Genomic DNA, 24,170 nt, shown 5'->3' with positions numbered 1-24,170 from the left:
CTTGTAACACAGGGATTTCATGTGTACAATAATGTGTTCTAACAAAATAACGAGTATTCTCTGGTATAATATTATGTATTTACAAAGTATTTGTACATAATAAGTCCATTTTATTTGCTTTTCTAGGTGAGTTTTGAATCACAAAGATTCTAAATTTATTTAGTTCCCAACAAAACAGGAAAAATAACAGGAAAGGAGGTCGCTCCCCACCCTGTTAGTGTGCCTTTTACTCCACTCTCACATCTCATCATCTAAATACTCTGTTATACTGATCAATTAATATACACTGTAATACTGATCAATTAATATACACTGTAATACTGATCAATTCATATACACTGTAATACTGATCAATTAATATACACTGTAATACTGATCATTCAATATACACTGTAATACTGATCATTTAATATACACTGTAATACTGATCAATTAATATACACTGTAATACTGATCAATTAATATACACTGTAATACTGATCATTTAATATACACTGTAATACTGATCAATTAATATACACTGTAATACTGATCAATTAATATACACTGTAATACTGATCATTCAATATACACTGTAATACTGATCATTTAATATACACTGTAATACTGATCAATTAATATACACTGTAATACTGATCAATTAATATACACTGTAATACTGATCATTTAATATACACTGTAATACTGATCAATTAATATACACTGTAATACTGATCAATTAATATACACTGTAATACTGATCATTCAATATACACTGTAATACTGATCATTTAATATACACTGTAATACTGATCAATTAATATACACTGTAATACTGATCAATTAATATACACTGTAATACTGATCATTTAATATACACTGTTCTACTCATCAAATAATATACACTGTAATACTGATCATTTAATATACACTGTTATACTCATCAATTAATATACACTGTAATACTGATCATTTAATATACACTGTTATACTCATCAATTAATATACACTGTAATACTGATCATTTAATATACACTGTTATACTCATCAAGTAATATACACTGTAATACTGATCATTTAATATACACTGTAATACTCATCACGTAACATATACTATATACTCATCATTTAATATACAATGTTATACTCATCAATTAATATACACTGTTATACTCATCAATTAATACATACTGTTATACTCATCAATTAATATATACTGTTATACTCATCAATTAATATACACTGTAATACTGATCATTTAATATACACTGTTATACTCATCATTTAATATACACTGTAATACTGATCATTTAATATACACTGTAATACTCATCACGTAACATATACTATATACTCATCATTTAATATACAATGTTATACTCATCAATTAATATACACTGTTATACTCATCAATTAATACATACTGTTATACTCATCAATTAATATATACTGTTATACTCATCAATTAATACATACTGTTATACTGATCATTTAATATACACTGTAATACTGATCATTTAATATACACTGTTATACTGATCATTTAATATACACTGTAATACTGATCATTTAATATACACTGTTATACTCATCATTTAATATACACTGTAATACTGATCATTTAATATACACTGTAATACGGATCATTTAATATACACTGTTATACTCATCACGTAATATACACTGTTATACTCATCATTTAATATACACTGTTATACCCATCATTTAATATACACTGTTATACTCATCAATTAATACATACTGTTATACTCATCATTTAATATACACTGTAATACTGATAATTTAATATACAATGTTATACTCATCACGTAATATACACTGTTATACCCATCATTTAATATACTCTGTTATACTCATCAGGTAATATACACTATATACTCATCATTTAATATACAATGTTATACTCATCATTTAATATACTTATACTCATCACGTAATATACACTATATACTCATCAATTAATATACAATGTTATACTCATCATTTAATATACTTATACTCATCACGTAATATACACTATATACTCATCAATTAATATACACTGTAATACTGATCATTTAATATACAATGTTATACTCGTCATTTAATATACACTGTTATACTCATCACGTAATATACATTATATACTGATCATTTAATATACACTGTTATACTCATTAATTAATACATACTGTTATACTCATCATTTAATATACAATGTTATACTCATCAATTAATATATACTTTTTTAAAGTTGCCAGAAGTTTACATTATTTTGGAGAATTAAAGATACAGTGCAAAAACACAACATAAATTGTAATCTGGCAATGGTAATTGATCGATAATGGTTTTTAATGACCATCCAGTATTGTGTGACAGTTGTCAAAGCGATCACAGACAAATTTCACAAACTCTTAATCTGTTGGTAACGCTGAAAAAATCAGAAAACTTTATCTGCTTAATACCAGGTCTAAACCAAGATTCCATTGCTAATCTTGCAATGTCGAGCTCAATAGGCCATCATTGCAAGGTTAATAACAACAACAACAAAAATGGCACCACTGGGGGTTTTCAGTTACATCACAGGGTGAAGGCAGATTTCTAACAGACTTTTGAAGCAATCTGACTTCGCACTTTAAACATATATAAACAAAAAATTCTTTGCAACAAACATTACAACAGAAAAGGTATTTTTATCCACAAAAAGCCCCAGACTTATGAAACAAGAAGCATGCAATATATTTCAGTTATTACACTAAATGTTGGGTGCCTCTTCTGGTTCCAATGTTAATGTTTAAAATCCGTGGATGAATATTATATAGGTATTTTATTTTTAAAAGGCATGTATTCTTGAAAATTCTCCCTACTTTGGCTGTTATAAGTTGGAAATTGGTGTATTATTACATTATCTCATCTTTGTCTGTAATGTTGATGACCGTTAATACAAATATAAAAAAAATATATAACAAAGATCCAGGAGTAATATAGAAACAATATAACCAGACAAAAAGCAAGGTTTACTCTCCATCAATTGCTCCAGTTTGAATAAGTATACACCTCTCTTGAACATTTCCAGATTAGCGTGTTGAGTTTTTCAAAATTAGAATTAAAATTTATTTTATTGGGATTAGAACTTGATTTACACAACATGCCAAGCACAGTAAAACAGTCTAATATTTAGGCAAGGCACTGTCACATTACATGTGACAGGACATCCTGGAAAAGAGAACAGATAAGTTAAATGAAATAGGCAGATTAGAGTAAAGACAGACATTTGAGAATCAGAATCGTTGGGGGTCTTTGCTTTTGTTGCATATTTCTGTGTGTGTGTGTGTGTGCGTGCGTGTGTGTGTGTGTGTGTGTGTGCGTGTGTATGTGTAAATTTATATCTATAGGTACGACCATCTTTTTTCTTCAGCTTCTGCTATTTCATCCACCAGGAGTCTGCTGTAGAGTACAGCAGTGGACATAAACAAAAGACAGCAGAACTCTCCATAGAACATATCTCAAGATTCACAATAAGATGCCCATTGGGAACTGACAAAACATGACAAAACATTCTTTAGTCAAGTTTTGTCAACATCAGGCTTGGCCATAAGACGAAGTAGTCCCGACTGTTAATTGCATTGGAATCTAAGTGAAATCCCAACGTGCTCAATAAGAGCATTTCATAAAGATTTTATTATAATGCAATAATCAGAAATTATATTGTGGCAACAGAGCCGCTTCAAGAATTAAAAAAACAACAAAGATATGGTTTACATAGGGATTGCTACAGTAGAAACACAGTGCTGATGAAAATTAAACTCCTCAAAATGCGAATACAGGTAAAGTATCAACCAAAGCACATTGAGATGTGTATTATAGGAGAAGGAGGGGTGGGGTGGAAAAAAAAGACAGAAAATCAATTGGATGATGATAGATTGAAAGAGGAAGAGGGGAAAAAACTAATTGCACGGAAAGAGGAGAGACAAATCAAAGGGAGAAAAATTGGATTTTGCGAAAGATGGGTTTAGTTGATGAAACAAAATTGTACAGTAAAACATAGGTAAGTGTCCGAGATAAAATACAAGGTCTGTTCGGAAGGTATCCTGCAATGTAACATGAAAAATAGCGACATCTATTGATGCACGATACACGATACAAGAAACATTGTACATAGGACAATGACGCCTTAATCCCATTGAAAGTAGGCTTTTTGGACCCCACACAAATCTCCCAATGTTTCTTCCAAATCTCCCAATGTTTCTTCCACTGTTTAAAACACTCTGCAGAATCCTTTGTTGGCATCAGCTGCCTCATCATTTTTATGTGAATCTCATCGATGGTCTGAAATCTCTTCCCTTTCAAAGGTGATTTTAGTTTTGGGAAAAGTCAGAACGTGGATCAACAGCAGGCCTCCCAGAACGTGGATCAACAGATTCTCAACCATCTTTGAAGCGTTTGTGCCACATTTTTATTTGCATTGCACTCATTACATTGTCCCCGAAAGCCTTCTAAATCATCTCGATAGTTTCTGTGGAGGAATGTTTAAGCTTATGGTAAAATGTGATGCAGATCTGTTGCTCTAGTCACTCAGTCATTGTGAATGTGATGGCCACACAGTACACATGCTCACTCAATGGCGTCTAGAGCCCCCTGACACGTACAGTAAAGCTTTCATTGTTCACGCATGGATATTCCAGTCAACTCTTCTTGGCTGCCAGGTTACATCGATGTCGCGCAAACCGTTCTCCTTATATTAACAATGGCTGGACTTTCTCCGTAAAGACCTTGTATACTGAATGAAGAAGGTGTGGTGTTTGTTAAGCTCTGTGTTAAGGAAAAATGTTATGATTCTGGTAGTGGATTAGGTGGGAATATTTAAGAAATATTGAAAACTGAGGATTATAAGATAATAATGAGGAGAGGGAAGAATTATAGTGTTGAGGACGGCTTAGGAGCTTGTGGAGGAGAACCTGATTTAAATACATTTAAGGAGATTGGGTGATAAGTTAAGTAGGGAAAGTTATATCAACTCAATAAAAAAAAATGTTTTAAATGAAATAAGACATTAGATAATGAGAAAGGTTGAGACAGTAATAAGAGATGGATTTGGACTAAGAAGGATAAAACGGAATTTGGAAAGAAGGAGGAGAAAATTGATAATGTGGGAGGTTGAAGAAGTTAAGGAAGTTTAAGATAAAGAAGAGGAAAGTAAAGGTGAAGTGAGAAGCTGAAGGAGGAAAGTGGTAACTATCAAGAAATATGTTGACCGGAGATGGAGACCGTTAAGGAAGAGCAAGAACAGTATGAATGAAGATGGAGGTAGCAGTCAGAGTAAAGGAGCAAGAAATTAAGGAGAATCTGTAAAAGAATCTGTCCGATACGTGAGATGTCCAGCATGCTAGTTATCAGAATCAATGTACTGGTAAAGGTTTCATAAAATATACGATAACCTACACAGAAGAGGAACATAACAGATACATAATATTCTGATTCCTGGCTAGGGTGTGGATTCATGGTTTAAATCGTGAACATGCTGTGCATCTCATATCATATTCATATCTGAAAAATGCATCCATTACAATATTGTGAACATGTCTATTATAGCACAGAAAATGTCTTACTTCCTTCTGCACACTTTCCTTTTTCCATTAAAGAATTACAGCCATGTGTTTTTTCTTCATCTTGTTTCAGGCTTGCAGTGTCAAATCAACTGCACTAATGGGGGTATGTGTTTATCACACCTGAATGGGACCCAGAGCTGCAGGTAACTATATTTTCCATATTTATATCCTCCATAATATAGTGCTATTCAATTAGAACACATAGACCAAGTAATGAGGGCTAGTGTCAGACAATGTACAATGGGTACTGGAGGCCTACCTTATTGTGATTCCTTATGGCTTAGTGCACCAGTTCCTTTTCCCAGCTTTTAGTTTAATTTAAAGCAATCTTATTGTTCATGAATTTTGCTTTAGTATACCTGCCTTATTCTATACTGTTTATCCTTTTAGTTTAGCGCTTATTTGCCATACTGTCCATCCTTTCAATACAATATATCTACCTTATTGGCCATTATTTTATCTTAACAAGTTAATGCAAGCACCATAACCACTACATCGCTGTGTATGGAGTACCCTGGCCCCATTTCTTGTGAATAGGGCAAACCGTTTTACAGTTGATTGCCCTCTTATCTGGGTCCCTGCTGACCTCCTGGGCTCCTCTCTAGCCGGTAGCGACATCCATCTTCTGTAGTTAAGAGTTGCAGAATCCAGAAGTCAATCCTGCCGTCCTTTCATTGATTGCAAATGTCAGGTGACCATAAATCCTATTCGGTGTGTAGGAATATGCACTGAATTGATATTAGCCAGCCCAAAGCTATAGTTCCTGGTTAGCTGATGTCCACGCCAGTGACATTGTTGGAGTTGGAGGTACACCTCAGTCAGCAGAGGGTTGAATCTCTATATTTGCAGCTTTTTTTAACCAAACGCTGCACAAACAGACTGCTGGCACCATGACCACTTCAAATAATTGACATGGTCATTGCACTTGCAGTAACCATTAATGTACACCTGAATTAGTGTCCTTCCTTATGGTTTAGTGCTGATCCAAATTATTGGCCATCCTGTTAGTTTAGGGCACAATAATTTTATTGTCCACCATTTTACGTAAGTGCACACCTACCTTATTAGCCATTCTTTTAGTTTACTGCACGTACCTTATTGAACATCCTTATGGTTTAGTGCACCTACTGTATTGTCCGACATTTTGCTTGCCCCCAGTGTTGTTGTTCCTCTGGCAGGGTAATGGTGAGGAAGTTGCAGGAATAGAACCTAGAATTCTGTTTTAAAGAAAGATGTAGTGACTGTCCTTAGATCACCCACATCGTTCTGTGTATTGATTTAGATATGAAATAAAACATATCTATTTAGTAAATAGTGCAACACGAAAAATAACAGAAACCCAGAAACCACACCAATGAAAATGTGAATATACTATTATTATTAGGTTGTTGGTTTTTTTTTTTTTTACTAATCATGCTTTCTCCAACTAAAATGTAACTTAGAACAAAAACAATGTATCTTATTTAACACATTTATTCTAGTATAAAGGTACAAGTTTTCCCATTTACAGCAAGCGCTAGCGATGCTCAGGCAATAGAGTGATAAACAAGCCCAGATGTTTTAATTGATGCTTTATTTTGAATAGACTTTATCCTGTGGTTTCCTGTACAGCATGACATTGTAAGGAGAACAGGGGTTTCTGGAATTTGTAGTCCAGCAGTCTGCTTTTTACGTTTGCCAGCTCGTAGCTAAACTACAACTCCCACAGACACCTCTGCTTGCTTTCTGATAAAATAAACAACTAGCTTACTGGAGAAACACTGCAGGTTAGGAAGGACTGAAAGGGGGCTGTGACGTCACATGCACAGCTACAGTAACAACAATGGGATACATGTTTTAGAATAGAAGAAGTGGGGGTAGATAAGTCAGGGATAAGTTACAAAACATCTTGTTTTATTTATTTATTTATTTTACAACAATGGAGCATGTGATGAAAGGAATGATTAAATATTTAGACCAAAGATTATAAAATGCATAACAGTGTCCTGGAGTGTCTCTTTATCTTCAATGAGTCTACATACACCTGTCTCGGTGTCATTAATCATGTATCTGCTAATATATTAATTTCCGTTACACTCCTCACAGGTGTGCTACTGGTTTTATGGGTGATCGATGCCAGCTCACAGACCCCTGTGCTAATGTTAACTGCTCACATAAAGGCACATGTCAGCGTCACTCAGCCACTGAATATCGATGTAACTGTGGGCCGGGATGGACAGGTGAGCCATTCAATAAGAGACTGAAATCGATTGAAGTTGAACCTGCATATTGTGTATTTTCCCAAGGGAATTCAGCGAGGAACAAGAATTAAAAAGAAAATCATACTTAATTTTATTGACTTATGGTCAGGTCAGAAATGCAAGGAAATAGATTAGCAATTGGTTGAAACAAACAGAAACCTGTTTATTGGTGTAAGAAAACGTGTTGTAAAACAGGAGGTGTTTGCAAAGTCATACTACAGAAAGATTTAAAATCTGTATAAAAATATTGCTGTACTCATTTGGATATGTTTAATAGCATTATGGGAAAGTGGTGTGGGAACACAATTTTTCAGAACTTGTTAAGGGTGAAATAACATAAACAATCATCCATCTTTGATATAAGCCTCCATATTGTTTGCATTTAAATTTAGAACATCCTAGTTCGGCTCCACCTGGCTACTTTAGGTTTACCTTGCCCTGCTAGTTTGCCTCTAAACATTCAATATTGAACCATGTGTTTAGTTATGTAAACGTATACTAGAGTGAGTATTGTTAAGTGATAATACCTAACAGACATATATATATGTATATAATAATGTGTGCAGTGAAGTGAATAGCATAAAGTGAAGATGTTTAAAACAAATGATCTTCATATAAGACAGTGTACCAAGGGTTAAGTGTTACACAACAAGTCCAGCAACACCCTTCTCTACATCATGGAGCTGGAAAAGACAGATAATATACAGTTGCAAGAAAAAGTATGTGAACCCTTTGGAATGATATGGATTTCTGCACAAATTGGTCATAAAATGTGATCTGATCATCATCTAAGTCACAACAATAGACCATCACAGTCTGCTTAAACTAATAACACACAAATAATGAAATGTTGCCATGTTTTTATTGAACACACCATGTAAACATTCACAGTGCAGGTGGAAAAAGTATGTGAACCCCTAGACTAATGATATCTCCAAGAGCTAATTGGAGTGAGATGTCAGCCAACTGGAGTCCAATCAATGAGATGAGATTGGAGGTGTTCGTTACAGCTGCCCTGCCCTATAAAAAACACACACCAGTTCTGGGTTTGCTTTTCACAAGAAGCATTGCCTGATGTGAATGATGCCTCGCACAAAAGAGCTCTTAGAAAACCTACGATTAAGAATTGTTGACTTGCATAAAGCTGGAAATGGTTATAAAAGTATCTCCAAAAGCCTTGCTGTTCATCAGTCCACGGTAAGACAAATTGTCTATAAATGGAGAAAGTTCAGCACTGCTACTACTCTCCCTAGGAGTGGCCGTCCTGTAAAGATGACTGCAAGAGCACAGCGCTGACTGCTCAATGAGGTGAAGAAGAATCCTAGAGTGTCAGCTAAAGACTTACAAAAGTCACTGGCAAATGCTAACATCCCTGTTAGCGAATCTACAATACGTAAAACACTAAACAAGAATGGATTTCATGGGAGGGTACCACAGAGGAAGCCACTGCTGTCCAAACAAAAGATTGCTGCACATTTACAGTTTGCACAAGAGCACCTGGATGTTTCACAGCAGTACTGGAAAAATGTTCTGTGGACAGATGAAACCAAAGTTGAGTTGTTTGGAAGAAACACACAACACTATGTGTGGCGAAAAAGAGGCACAGCACACCAACATCAAAACCTCATCCCAACTGTGAAGTATGGTGGTGGGGGCATCATGGTTTGGGGCTGCTTTGCTGCATCAGGGCCTGAACGGATTGCTATCATCGAAGGAAAAATTAATTCCCAAGTTTATCAAGACATTTTGCAGGAGAACTTAAGGCCATCTGTCTACCAGCTGAAGCTCAACAGAAGATGGGCGTTGCAACAGGACAATGACCCAAAGCATAGAAGTAAATCAACAACAGAATGGCTTAAACAGAAGAAAATACGCCTTCTGAAGTGGCCCAGTCAGTCCTGACCTCAACCCGATTGAGATGCTGTGGCATGACTTCAAGAAAGCGATTCACACCAGACATCCCAAGAATATTGCTGAACTGAAACAGTTCTGTAAAGAGGAATGGTCAAGAATTACTCCTGACCGTTGTGCACGTCTTATAAGATCCCTGACGTTTTGCTTAGTAAATGAGAATGCTTTGATTGCAGAGAACCCTGCCTCCTTGTGCTATTAATTCTCCTGCAAGCTGTCTAAAGAGATTGCCACAAATTATTTCACTGTCCAGAGAAAGGTGGTCGGCAGACCGAGGTATTAGGTGTAACCCCCCAGTAATCGTCAGAACCCGATTAGAACTTATGGTGAATTATTTACTAATTATTCGCATAGAGTAAAAAAAAAAAAAAAAAAAAGCTTAATTTAGTTTTGAGTTGTTCTTCAATTTTTTATCTCAGCACATTTGTAATATTTCCATATGGTCAAAAGTCTGAGAACACCTGACCATCTCAACTAAATTCCATTCCAAAAGATTTTTTTTTAAAGAATGGGCATTAATATAATATGGAGCTTAAACCTGTTTACGCTATAACAGTTACTGCTCTTTTGAAAAGGCTTTCCACAAGATTTTAGATTGTATACTAAATGATAATATAGGACTAGGTGACTGCAGTTACTAAATGATAATATAGGACTAGGTGACTGCAGTTACTAAATGATAATATAGGACTAGGTGACTGCAGTTACTAAATGATAATATAGGACTAGGTGACTGCAGTTACTAAATGATAATATAGGACTAGGTGACTGCAGTTACTAAATGATAATATAGGACTAGGTGACTGCAGTTACTAAATGATAATATAGGACTAGGTGACTGCAGTTACTAAATGATAATATAGGACTAGGTGACTGCGGTTACTAAATGATAATATAGGACTAGGTGACTGCAGTTACTAAATGATAATATAGGACTAGGTGACTGCAGTTACTAAATGATAATATAGGACTAGGTGACTGCAGTTACTAAATGATAATATAGGACTAGGTGACTGCAGTTACTAAATGATAATATAGGACTAGGTGACTGCAGTTACTAAATGATAATATAGGACTAGGTGACTGCGGTTACTAAATGATAATATAGGACTAGGTGACTGCAGTTACTAAATGATAATATAGGACTAGGTGACTGCAGTTACTAAATGATAATATAGGACTAGGTGACTGCAGTTACTAAATGATAATATAGGACTAGGTGACTGCAGTTACTAAATGATAATATAGGACTAGGTGACTGCAGTTACTAAATGATAATATAGGACTAGGTGACTGCAGTTACTAAATGATAATATAGGACTAGGTGACTGCAGTTACTAAATGATAATATAGGACTAGGTGACTGCAGTTACTAAATGATAATATAGGACCAGGTGACTGCAGTTACTAAATGATAATATAGGACCAGGTGACTGCAGTTACTAAATGATAATATAGGACTAGGTGACTGCAGTTACTAAATGATAATATAGGACTAGGTGACTGCAGTTACTAAATGATAATATAGGACTAGGTGACTGCAGTTACTAAATGATAATATAGGACTAGGTGACTGCGGTTACTAAATGATAATATAGGACTAGGTGACTGCAGTTACTAAATGATAATATAGGACTAGGTGACTGCAGTTACTAAATGATAATATAGGACTAGGTGACTGCAGTTACTAAATGATAATATAGGACTAGGTGACTGCAGTTACTAAATGATAATATAGGACTAGGTGACTGCAGTTACTAAATGATAATATAGGACTAGGTGACTGCAGTTACTAAATGATAATATAGGACTAGGTGACTGCAGTTCCTAAAAGATTAGAAAAAATAAACCCATTGCTGCCACGCTGGACCACAGCTGGGACCACGCTGGGGCACAGTTTTCAAGAAATAGGAACGTTCCTTCCCCAAATTATTGCCACCTAGACCCCTAAAACGTATCTTGTAGCATTAAGAAGACTGTTCACTGTAACGAAGGAGCCCAGCCGTGACAGTAGGTACTCTTTATTACAGTAGGTACTCTTTATTACAGTAGGTATTCTTTATTACAGTAGGTGTTCTTTATTACAGTAGGTGTTCTTTATTACAGTAGGTACTCTTTATTACAGTAGGTGTTCTTTATTACAGTAGGTACTCTTTATTACAGTAGGTACTCTTTATTACAGTAGGTACTCCTTATTACAGTAGGTGTTCTTTATTACAGTAGGTGTTCTTTATTACAGTAGGTACTCCTTATTACAGTAGGTACTCTTTATTACAGTAGGTACTCCTTATTACAGTAGGTGTTCTTTATTACAGTAGGTACTCTTTATTACAGTAGGTACTCTTTATTACAGTAGGTGTTCTTTATTACAGTAGGTACTCTTTATTACAGTAGGTGTTCTTTATTACAGTAGGTACTCTTTATTACAGTAGGTACTCTTTATTACAGTAGGTGTTCTTTATTACAGTAGGTACTCTTTATTACAGTAGGTACTCCTTATTACAGTAGGTACTCTTTATTACAGTAGGTGTTCTTTATTACAGTAGGTACTCTTTATTACAGTAGGTACTCTTTATTACAGTAGGTGTTCTTTATTACAGTAGGTACTCTTTATTACAGTAGGTACTCCTTATTACAGTAGGTACTCTTTATTACAGTAGGTGTTCTTTATTACAGTAGGTACTCTTTATTACAGTAGGTACTCTTTATTACAGTAGGTGTTCTTTATTACAGTAGGTACTCTTTATTACAGTAGGTGTTCTTTATTACAGTAGGTACTCTTTATTACAGTAGGTGTTCTTTATTACAGTAGGTACTCTTTATTACAGTAGGTATTCTTTATTACAGTAGGTGTTCTTTATTACAGTAGGTACTCTTTATTACAGTAGGTACTCTTTATTACAGTAGGTATTCTTTATTACAGTAGGTGTTCTTTATTACAGTAGGTACTCTTTATTACAGTAGGTACTCTTTATTACAGTAGGTGTTCTTTATTACAGTAGGTACTCTTTATTACAGTAGGTATTCTTTATTACAGTAGGTGTTCTTTATTACAGTAGGTACTCTTTATTACAGTAGGTACTCTTTATTACAGTAGGTGTTCTTTATTACAGTAGGTACTCTTTATTACAGTAGGTATTCTTTATTACAGTAGGTATTCTTTATTACAGTAGGTACTCTTTATTACAGTAGGTGTTCTTTATTACAGTAGGTACTCTTTATTACAGTAGGTACTCTTTATTACAGTAGGTACTCTTTATTACAGTAGGTAATGTATTGAGCTGATATTGCTTTCAGAGGCAGCTTGGAACTCTGTAGTTAGTGTTACATCAGGTGATAAGTAATTTTTATGTGCTACTTGCTCCAGGACTTGTCACTCCAGGCATGTGATTTCATGTGGTCTACCACTTCGTGGCTGGGATGCAGTAGCTCCAAGACGCTTCCACTTCACCTGAACTCAATAAATAGAATGGGTGTCCACAAACATCTGACCCTATAATGCAGGGCTTAACATTTAATGCACTACACTTCCTTTATACAGTCTGTTTCATTTAGAATGTCTTATCTCCTGCTCTGATAATAGCCTTCTAGACCATATAGGAGCCTCCTGTGTGTAAATAACATTCAATTTGCAGAGCAGGAGATTAAAACTTCTAAAGTCAGTGAACATCAGAGTGTGTGAGTCACAGCCAGGGTAGGTGTGGCTAGAGCTGCATAAAGAGAAACAGAAAGTGATTTAAGTCCTAAATGGCAGAAAATTGAGCGGTGAGAGTGAAGGGGTATGATCTATACACCAAAACTGCTTCATTAAGTTAAAATAGTTTTAGTGCCTTTAGTATCCCCTTAATAATGAAATGTCGCCCTCCTGCTATTATAATAACACTCACACTGCTCGTATCCCTTTAACTGCATTAGCAGACTGATTTTGTCGTTCAGATTTTGTAAATGTTAAATGTTTTCTGTCTGTGCATTCCTAAACATCAGCCGTTTCCCTGAATGAATGCTTAGATCTCTTCAGAGCTCATCACGTCCATTTCCCTTAGAGACATGACAAAGGAGACATGACATTTTATACAGAAAAGGGGGAGGAAGTGATGGAAAAATACTGGAAACGACTGTGTGTCACGAGAGTTCCTGCAATTTAGGTGCAGAATGAGTCTTATAGTAAATGAATGGACGGTATAGGGAGGAACTATCGGGCAGACCATCGGTGCGAGGCCTCCACCCTTCACGGTTAATAGGTCTTTCATTTCGCGACTATCTAAAGGTAACCTGGCAATGTTTCAACCATTTTGGGTCTCGGCCAAAGCTTGACAAAGCTCTAATAAAGGTCTATTAATCGCATTTTGGATGGAGGATATTCTTATTCGTCTGTGTTTCTTTGATTTGGTTAAAATCTATTATTATATTTTCTAATATGTTTAGTAATCTACATCAATGGCGTTCATATTAAGTAAGTACCTGCTATTGAAGAAATATAAACTACAACAATGTACACAGAATTTGTTGCTGTATGCCAGTATTGTTAAATTGTCTCTGCATAAAGATGGTAGGATTGCTATATTGTCTATTCATTTATAGCACATAATTCTCAGAGACAGGCACTCTCACAAGCCACAAGTCTAACGTTTTCTTAACAAACAATGCACAACGCATTTATATACAAAATTAACAGGGCTTAAAATGTATTTCAAGGCCAATGCTACTAGGCAGTAGACTGGGAGATTTGTATAGTTACAAACTGCAATTCATTGTCTGAATCTCCGAGTTCTAAACTGCAAAGAACACTTAATGATGGAACAAACGACTCATACAGGAGACGAGCATATTCCTTTCATTCCTGATTCAGAGTTTCAGCCAAGGCACTAAAACAATAAATGGCATGTGGACAGCCGCTAATTGGTGATTTTATTTACAGATCAAGTGATAAGTGACAGATAGAAAAAACAGAAAGAAAAAGTAGGAGCAGTGAAAAAAATAAATCTATATTTAATAAGTGTATATAAATATATATTTCCACTCTCCCTCTACTTTTTTCCCTTTATTGGTTACTTTTTCTCACAGGAGGTTTGAACCAATGATGGGAAAATGGACCAATCATTGTACTGCAAAAAATATACACAATATACATAATATTTTTGTTATGTGTATGTATTGTACATTATATTGCAGTATGCTTATTGGCACATTTTCGCTACCTTTTGGTTTATCTGATTCTTTTTCCTGAATCTTTTTTAGTGGAGGAAAATGTGTTTTTTTTTTTTTTTTTACAGAGTGGCTGGGCCAGATATTGTTTTAAAGTTACTCGCCTATGTGAGCTTGGATGGCACCTAGGCTGACAAGTGGAAATTTTCAGCTCTGCACAATACAGAATCGGGAGAAACATCTTACCCTAGGGGTGCAATTCTGTAACACTATGAGCATTACAGCGCTTCCTCGATAAGAAAATAGGAGGTTTGCTAAAAGCATAGAGGATCTTAAAGGTAGCACAGGGACACCTATTCCTCCACTCATAGTCCTGAACCTGCACTCCTAGGGGGCATTCTCACTGAACTCTGCACATATCTACGATGACTCACTAAACTCTTTATTCACGTCCTCTAATCACAGGAGGCCATGTTTGTACTCGTGATATCCTGAGATTTAAGGAACCCTAAATCCCGGATTAGCAACAATCACACTAATACACACTCTCTGAATAAATGTAATGAAAGGAAATAAAGAGAGGTTAGTGAGGAAATACCATCAGACCAGGTTCTACCCTTTTATCATCAAGTGTCGGGGAATTAAATGACTCTGTTTCCATTTCCGATGTTTGTTAATGTATATGTTTATGAATGTTAATTTGTGTGGGGGATATTTGAACCATAGAAAGAGTTGTGTTTGGTGATGGCAAGACGAGGCAGTTAATATTTTCTGAACGTTTTTAATTATCAGCTCAAATAGAATTTATAGACTAGAAAAAACAAATTCAGTAATGTAGGACAGATTTCAACTAATATTTTGAAATGTCATCAAAGCGGTGCAAATTTTGTAATTTAATACATTAAAATATATACAGTGCCATCTCCAGAAACCTCCAACAGAACATTTTATATGAGGAAGAGGTTAACTGTTGGACAATGTTCAATGTTCTGACTTCGAATCAGTTATCCGATCTAGTGAATTGCTTCTATTTCCCCATTCTTTAAGGGGCTGTTGGTCTAATCCCAATGGGATTGTTGGAGACTGTCAATGGTCTGTCATTTTCACATGTATTCAGGTCAGGACTTTGCCCGGAACACGCATACATGAATGATTTTATTGTCCAGCTATTTCAATATGGTTTTTGCTTTGACTTATTGTCCTCCTTAAAAATGAATTTCCTCTTCAGTTTTGGCTGACAAACACATACTTTCCTGTTGGATTTTCCTGTATTTTGGGAAGTTGGTCCTTGCAGAATATGGATTATGGAAAAATCTACCATGCCACACACAAAAAATGAACAGTAACTAATATTTATTTGTTCCACTGTAATGCTTGGGAACTCATAGGTCTGATCAGTCCATTAGTAGGTGCAGCATTTATTGATTAAAAAAAGAGTTTCATGTTATAAATTTAGATGTTTTCCAACACTTTTATTCACATTGCAATAATGTAAATGTTGTGCAGGAAAGAACTGTGAATCAGTGGACTTCTGTGCCTCGATACGCTGTATGAACAATGGAAAATGTGTCAACACCGCCCCTAACTTTATATGCCAGTGTCCCCGTGGCTTTGAGGGCGACGCTTGTGAGAAGGACGTGGATGAATGTCAAGCAGTGGGAACCTGCAAAAATGGTGGAACCTGCAAGAACTCGGTGGGGTCCTTTAATTGTCTGTGTCTCCCTATGTACCAAGGGGAACGCTGTGAGATGAGGAGAGGGGTCTGTGCATCAAACAGCTGCTCCAATGATGGAACCTGCTTCCAGAGAGATTCACAATACTATGAATGTCTGTGTCCATCAGGTGAGTAGCTATTATTTATCTCCCATGGGAGCACAGGAAAGATTGACAAAGAGCATACGAGACATAGATACAATGATGACGTGTTCATTGGTGACAAGTCTTTGCCATATTACAGGATACACGGGGTCACAGTGCGAAGAAAATATTGATGATTGTATCAACCACAAATGCCAAAATGGAGGTTCCTGTATAGATGGCCTGAATGACTATTCTTGTCAGTGTACACCTGGATGGGATGGTAAGTAGACATCTATCCCGTAACTAAACCTGTTCTTCTCAACAATTGTCATAATTAATCTATCCTACAGGTTCCATTACCCTCCAGGTCATACACTCTTCACAATTTCTTTCTTTCGCTAACATTCCTTGTTTCCAGTTTCTGTCCCATTGGTGCCAGGACAAGTATACAATACATTGTAGTGTAACACTTCCACTACAATGTATTGTATACTTGTCCTGGCACCAATTATTTCATTTGGTCTTGTGTTGTTTTGTTCGTTGTACACCAAGACTGCCATAAATCTGTATACAAGATCCCCTATCAGTCATTTCAAACCTCCTTCTGCTATCCTTTTTTCTGATATTCGCAGGCTGGCGTTGCACCCAGAATGTTGATGAATGCCAAACTCCTGGCATATGTAAGAATGGTGGTACTTGTCAGAACACACCAGGAAGTTATAAGTGTGTGTGCGTCAATGGCTGGATTGGCGAAAACTGTGAGACCAACTATGATGACTGTGCTGAAGCCACGTGTGCAGAAGGTTCCACTTGTGTAGATCTGGTGGGGACATTCAATTGTGTGTGTCCCCCTGGCAGAATTGGTACGTATTGACCTAGAGTGACAGTGCATCATCATTGATTATCGAGATATCAGAAAATAAACATCATTAATTGGATTAATTGTTAAGTGTTTGTGTCAGTGACCACCCATCAATATGATTAATTGGCTCGAAAACTAAGTGGTTAGCTAAGTGTCCACCCACCGAGAGGTGGTATTGTTCTGGACACGGGTGTGGACAGAAGGCTCAAGCGCCATCTTTCCCAGCATGAGGTTTACTCGGTGGAAAGGGGGGCTTGAGCGTCATTTTACACAGTTAGTGATGTCAGTCTTGTGGTCAGGTGCAAGGTTCTCTTATGAATAGAACATTTCATTAGTACAGTGTTCTCACGGCCTTCAGATTATACTATGTTGCAAACTACAGGAGATTCAGCAATTCCGGGGTTAGTCATGTCTTTATAGAAAATACAGTCTCTGTTCATTGTGTTAAATGTTGCTGGGAAATTCTGTCATGTAATGTAGTTTAAAATGGATTAAAATGGAGGATCTGTCAGGTAATGAGGACAAAATGGAGGGTTTGTCACAGTGTGAGGTTAAAATGGAGTTAGTACAATAATTCAGTACACGTTCAATAAAGATTTTTAATAATTCTACATCAGGGACATTCAATTGTGTGTGTCCCCCTGGCAGAATTGGTACGTATTGACCTAGAGTGACAGTGATATTTACTAAGGTTAGAATTGGCGGAAATTCAAAGTGAGTCTAAAGTGAATTTAAAAATGTAGGAAAAAATAACCAAATTAGAAACATTCTCAAAGTCAATTCTGTTTTCACTTCAACTATTCTGGCTTTACATTAGAATTATTATTATTATTTTTAATGTACTTTAAATTCTCAACAATTCTCACTTTAGTTAAAAATCCGGTATCCGTCTTCACTGCACCATTGGCGTAAGTAGGTTAGGTAATGGAAAACATTTCATATTAATCAACAGAGTAAACAAAAAACTTGTGTGATCTAAAAGTAATGTAGGTACAAATAAAGAAATGTCAGATGTGTGTATATGGAAGAAAAGAATTGCATGGTAGCAGCATGACCAGGCCGCGGATATTTGGGGATATTTCCATAACATTCTGTTTGATATTGGAACATATTTGGGTAAACCCAAGATTTGCTAAAATAACCAAATTATGCCATACTCTATGTATCCACTCCCTCTGTACAGGCTTGTTATGCCAAGCACAAGATGGCTGTCTGAATAACCCATGCCACCCAGCAGCCACTTGTGACTCTCAACCTTCGTCTCAGACGGTCCAATGTCGTTGCCAGCCTGGGTACACTGGGGCTACTTGTCATCAGGATCTAGACGAATGCCAGCTAGGTAAGAGCTGCGGTAAAATAAAATAATTTCCTAGTTTTACAAACTACTTTCACCATACCTGATCTGGCAAACTTTGAAGAATTCATGTTTCCCTTTCTTCATCTATGTTTGCGTTTTTTGGATAATTATCTTCGACCCCTCCATTTCTAACTTTGTCTTATTCTTCTTTCATTTCTAACTGTGACCTAATATTCCCATCGGCATATTTTGTTTGTTTTCTACGTCATTCTTTTGAAATGTCAAATTCATATTCTATTCCTGCATTCCCTCTTCAACGCACATTTTCTTTCTTTGATGCGTAATGAGTCTTTGTCTTCCTTCCTGTTTCTGTTTTTTTTTACCTTTCTATCATCCACCTGCAGGTCCATCTCCTTGTGAGCATGGTGGGGAATGCGTAAATACCGAAGGCTCGTTCCTGTGTCGCTGCCCTCGAGGGTACATTGGCACTCGCTGTGAAACGGATAAGAACGAGTGCCAACCTAATCCCTGCCACAACAATGCTACCTGTCTAGATTTGTTAGCACATTTCAAGTGTTTGTGTTTACCTGGTAAGGAGAGAGAGTTTCAAGAACATTAGAATCGGGGAAAAAAGGAGCATGATTTCTAAGCTCAGGAGGATTGGCTACTTAATATATGGTCCCTAAGTCTAAAAAGGTAGTGGGAAAAAAGGGAAAAAACACACAGGACAAAAATGAACCTGTCCCTTGCAGGTGCTGCCATCTTGTACGGCGGGTTCTCTTTGGAGCCGATGCCATTGCTGTACTCTTGCACTTGCGCAAGAGTACAGCATTTAGGACGATGAGGTCTATGGAGGATCCCTCCATAGACACATCCAATTCCATGGAGCCATCATTGGTGATGGCTACCAGGATTGACACCTAAACTACTAGAAACCAGTCTATAAATCCAGTCAGCAACTCACATGATAGAGAAGGAGCCAGGTAAATTTCTTTGCAGCCAAATCTATGATTCCAGTCCCTCAAGTTATCGCACTCTGTTCTGCTTGCGTTGACAAATAGTAGTTTACTACTAGAGAAATAGAGAGACAAAGTAGTCCCAATTTTATCTCTGTATATCTTTTGAATGGGTTGGAATTCCAGTGAAACCTTTATAAAATACTAATTGTTCAGGGGTGGGGGGTGACAATGTCACTTTAAGGTGGTTAGCTATCATGTCAGATAGACATGTTGGATACAGTGGTTATGAAGTGCTTGCCCAGTCTCTCACCTTGTACTTCTCATGACCTTCCCTTTTTAGGATTTGAAGGAGAGCTTTGTGAGCAGGAGATAGATGAATGTAGAAACTCCCCCTGCCAAAATGGAGGACACTGCTCCAATATTCCAGGCGGCGTTCACTGCACATGCCCTGCAGGTCTGTAAACACATTGAAATGACTAAAAGAATAGAAGATAAATATTAATTCACCTCAAAAGTAAGCTTTGACTTAAATGACTGATAGAAATGATTTTGTTAATACAGTCTGCCTAATATCTAGATTAAAGCCAATGCCTGTTTTTTTTTTTTTGTCCACAAACCAAAAGACATTTGAAATCTTTTTCTCTGTTTGTCCGATTAATTCAGTTTGTTAGCCATGTATCGACTAGACTTTTAATTTAGGAAATTACTTTATTTCATTAGAATACAGTAAGTATCTACCACCACATGCATACTTAAAGGGACACTGTAGGTATTATAACCATTTAATTTAATCTGATTGTATTGGTAATAGTGATTGGAGTACCCTAGCACTGCCCCTCTGTTCCTTGTTAAACCATTTTAAACCAGTTTAACCCTGATTGTTCCTGGCAGAGATTGTACACTTCATTGTAGCCATACCAATTTATACCTGCATTAGGGACTGTGATAGGCTGACTGCAGTCAGCTGATATTCTCAGCCAATCATTGTTGCTCATTGCTGCTCAGGCCGATGCTTCCTCAATAACCCAAGCTGCACAGAGGGGATGGGCTATTGGGGACTCTTGATTAGCATTACATGAAAAACTGTTTATTGCTGAATGGAAGGACATCGCCAGGACACTCAAGACACTATAACCACTTCAATTACAGTGCCTACATTATCCCTTTATAATTAGCAATTTATAAATCCAATCAGCAATTCACATGATAGAGAAGGGGCCAGATACATTTCTTTGAAGTCAATTCCATGATTCCAGTCGCTCAAGTAATTGCACTCTCTTCTGCTTGCATTTACACATCACCTCATAGTAGATTTCATATATATCAGTTAAAAATATGTCTTTCTCAGCCTGACTGCTACTGTCATAGTAATTGTCAATCCTGTAAACGGCATCAGTTATGTATTGGAATCTCTCTGAAAACTTTATCGCAATCAGTGATAACTCCATGTGAGTTAACTGGTATCCTCAAGGGTTCAAGGCCAGGTGTAACCCAGACTTAACATCATGAGTAGTGGGAACAGGATGACACTACCCTCGTTCCTTGCAGGATTTTTAGGGTCCCACTGTGAGGTCGATGTAGATGAGTGTGCCAGATTCCCATGTCAAAATGGAGGACAATGCCAGGATGGTACAGGGAGCTACAACTGTAGCTGTCCCATGGGTAAGAGACGGGTCTTCTCTATTGTCTTTATCTTATCAATGTATTATATTTTCCACTTACCCTCCTCCCTTTCATTACTCTCCATCATCTTTCACGTTTAATCCTGTAAAAGGTTTCCAAGGCGCTCAATGTGAGGTTGATATCGATGAGTGCTCCAGCTCTCCCTGCTACTTTGGCCAGTGTGTGGACCATCTAGGAACCTTTACATGTTCATGTTCCGAGGGCTACACTGGTAACATGTGTGAGCATGACATTGATGAATGCCAGAGTCAGCCATGTCAAAATGAGGCTATCTGCCAAGACCTACCTAATGGCTTCCAGTGTCTATGTCAGCCGGGTACCACAGGTAATCCACCAATCAGTTCTCCCTTCTTCTACAAGCCTTGTCTTTCTCAAACGTTTTTGTGCCTTGAATACTGTTTCAATAGCCTCTCTATTGTTCTTTCTGTTGTTTGTCTTTTGCTCTTCCTTTCTTTCCTATTTTCTTTCTATAATTGTTATCTTTTAAGTCTAGATTGTTTCCTTATATCAGTAATCCAGGCTAATTTAGAGTGGTCTAACCATAGAACTGTAGGGATTGTTGACTAAACGATAGCCAGCTTAACAACATGAGAAATCTAGATGATGTCAGTTATTTGACCAATAGTTAACATTTTTGGAGCTCTTGGTGTGTGACACCATACACATTTTGTGTGTTTTGCATAAAATCATTAGGTAGGCATTCCCAAAAATGTAATTAGCTATTCTTTCTCTCCCAATTTCTGTACCGTTCACTCTTTCGAACAGGTCCCACTTGTGACACCAATGTGGATGAATGCACCAGTAGCCCATGTTTGCAGGGTCACTGTATCGACACATTCAATTCTTTCCAGTGTTTATGTGAACCAGGATACACAGGTAATAAAATGGATTATCTTAATCCATAAACTATACAACTACTAAATGTGCAATACATGATTTTATACTTCAATAATAAAACCTAGTAGGTGTAAAGTTACTTAAATACAATTACATCCCGATTTAAGACTGCAACTGTTAAACCCATATTTCTTCCAGAAAATGTCATGGAGTAAAAATGTGAGAATGAGAATGTTTAACGACTGACGGGTATTTTATGGCATAATGTGTCTGACTAGGTTGCACAGAACAGGGCAAGGTGTGGATTCTTCGTCACTGGATTTTATTCCTATTTAAGAAAGAAAGCCTATAGCAGTTTGTCTTTAATTTTGCAATCCTTGCCTTCGGTGCATTCAATGTCTTCTTTTGCAGCACGTTATCAAAATAATATCATAATGGACAGATTTTAATGAATTAAAAAACTGTTAATTAGACAGATTCAAAATCACTGGATGGTCACATAGCATAGCTTCCCGCCCCCTTTTTAGCAGTATGCCTAATTATATATCACTGTCTACAATTCTACCTGTGATCATAGTAATATTAATTATAATAATACTAATATTCCAGTTGATAAATGAGTCATCATACTGATACCGTAAATATATTTTGTTAAGTTAAGTACCACTTGGTTATACAACGCCATGGCGAATGGATATTGTCCTTTAGGGCTGAATATGGCAGCTGTGTATGATATTGATACTTTCAGTGTGATATTGGGAATTGTTGGCCCACCGATAACCATAAACACATACTGTGTGAAAAATCCAAAAGTGTGTGAAGCAATGGACTATAAAACATTTCTCCCACAACTTTCCAGTTAATAACGGTATATGAAAATACGGTAATTCTAGCTAAATTGTAACATTTTCTTTCTAACCTGGCTTTCTTAATAAAATTAAAATATCCTTGTAATGATACAGTATCCTATTATAATTAATGCTCTAACTTCAATTTATATCATGAATTCTCACTTTTAACAGTCATGTGAAATAATATATATAATCTCTGTCTACCTTTATCTTACATATTCATGCTACATGGTAAATAAAGATGACTCTACCCTCATTTTATGTTCTTCATTCACAGGCACTCTGTGTGATACTGACGTTGATGAGTGTCTCTCCAATCCTTGTCATAATGGAGGAATATGCAATAACACAGAGGGTGGTTTCTTGTGTCATTGTCCCTTGGGCAGCCTCCCACCCCTTTGTACCCTAACAGACATCGAATGCAACCAAACAAACTGCATCCATGGCAGCTGTGAAACACAGGGCAACAGGTCAGAATGTTAATGTTATTCCAAAACCTAAGCTAATAACAGATTACGTTAAACATATACAATAAACCTACAGAACCATACCTCAAGCCAAAAATCCAAAGGAGATTGGGACAAGTGAGACAAGGTGCAAATAATGGTGCAGAAAAGTGATACACCATACAGAACATATGTTGTTAGTTAGGTCTTAGATATCATGGATTATCATGGGATTATTTGTGTTGTGTTAATAGGATGAGCTATTATCATTTTTAAAGAAGGAGCATTGAGATTTGCCAAAAGTGAGAGAGATAGTGACGGAGCATAAATTCACTTTCTGTTGAATTGGAAGACAAATAACTAAGACAGTGGTGATTTGTAAAATGAATGCTGTTATTGTGCAATATCAATTGCTCCGAAGAATGTGAGTTGGAAATAGTTGGGAACTGTTTGAGAGATTGTCAATGAGGTCATATTGGCACCATACAATAAATCCATAAGTATTGATTGGTTATAGATATAAGCCCTGTACACGGCAAAAATAATTGGTT

The 24,170-nt window shown here is 36.5% G+C and overlaps 1 protein-coding gene across 2 annotated transcripts in view; it reads left to right on the top strand.

Annotated features, from left to right (window-relative positions):
• Positions 1-24,170, top strand: part of NOTCH4 (notch receptor 4) — a 57,498-nt gene that overhangs the window by 1,869 nt on the left and 31,459 nt on the right. For both annotated transcript variants that reach the window (XM_063431525.1, XM_063431524.1), the window contains exons 2-13: positions 5,659-5,731; positions 7,674-7,807; positions 16,391-16,726; positions 16,842-16,964; positions 17,317-17,547; positions 18,730-18,885; positions 19,248-19,433; positions 20,143-20,256; positions 21,351-21,464; positions 21,577-21,810; positions 22,251-22,361; positions 23,451-23,643. In XM_063431525.1, the coding sequence (XP_063287595.1) occupies positions 5,659-5,731; positions 7,674-7,807; positions 16,391-16,726; positions 16,842-16,964; positions 17,317-17,547; positions 18,730-18,885; positions 19,248-19,433; positions 20,143-20,256; positions 21,351-21,464; positions 21,577-21,810; positions 22,251-22,361; positions 23,451-23,643 (2,005 nt within the window). The remainder of the gene's footprint in view (positions 1-5,658; positions 5,732-7,673; positions 7,808-16,390; positions 16,727-16,841; positions 16,965-17,316; positions 17,548-18,729; positions 18,886-19,247; positions 19,434-20,142; positions 20,257-21,350; positions 21,465-21,576; positions 21,811-22,250; positions 22,362-23,450; positions 23,644-24,170) is intronic.

The sequence above is a fragment of the Pelobates fuscus genome, chromosome 9 (genome assembly GCF_036172605.1).
Source record: "Pelobates fuscus isolate aPelFus1 chromosome 9, aPelFus1.pri, whole genome shotgun sequence".
Taxonomy (NCBI): Eukaryota; Metazoa; Chordata; class Amphibia; order Anura; family Pelobatidae; genus Pelobates; species Pelobates fuscus.
The sequence above is the reverse complement of the archived record's forward strand: the minus strand, read 5'-3'. Positions and strand labels throughout refer to the sequence as shown.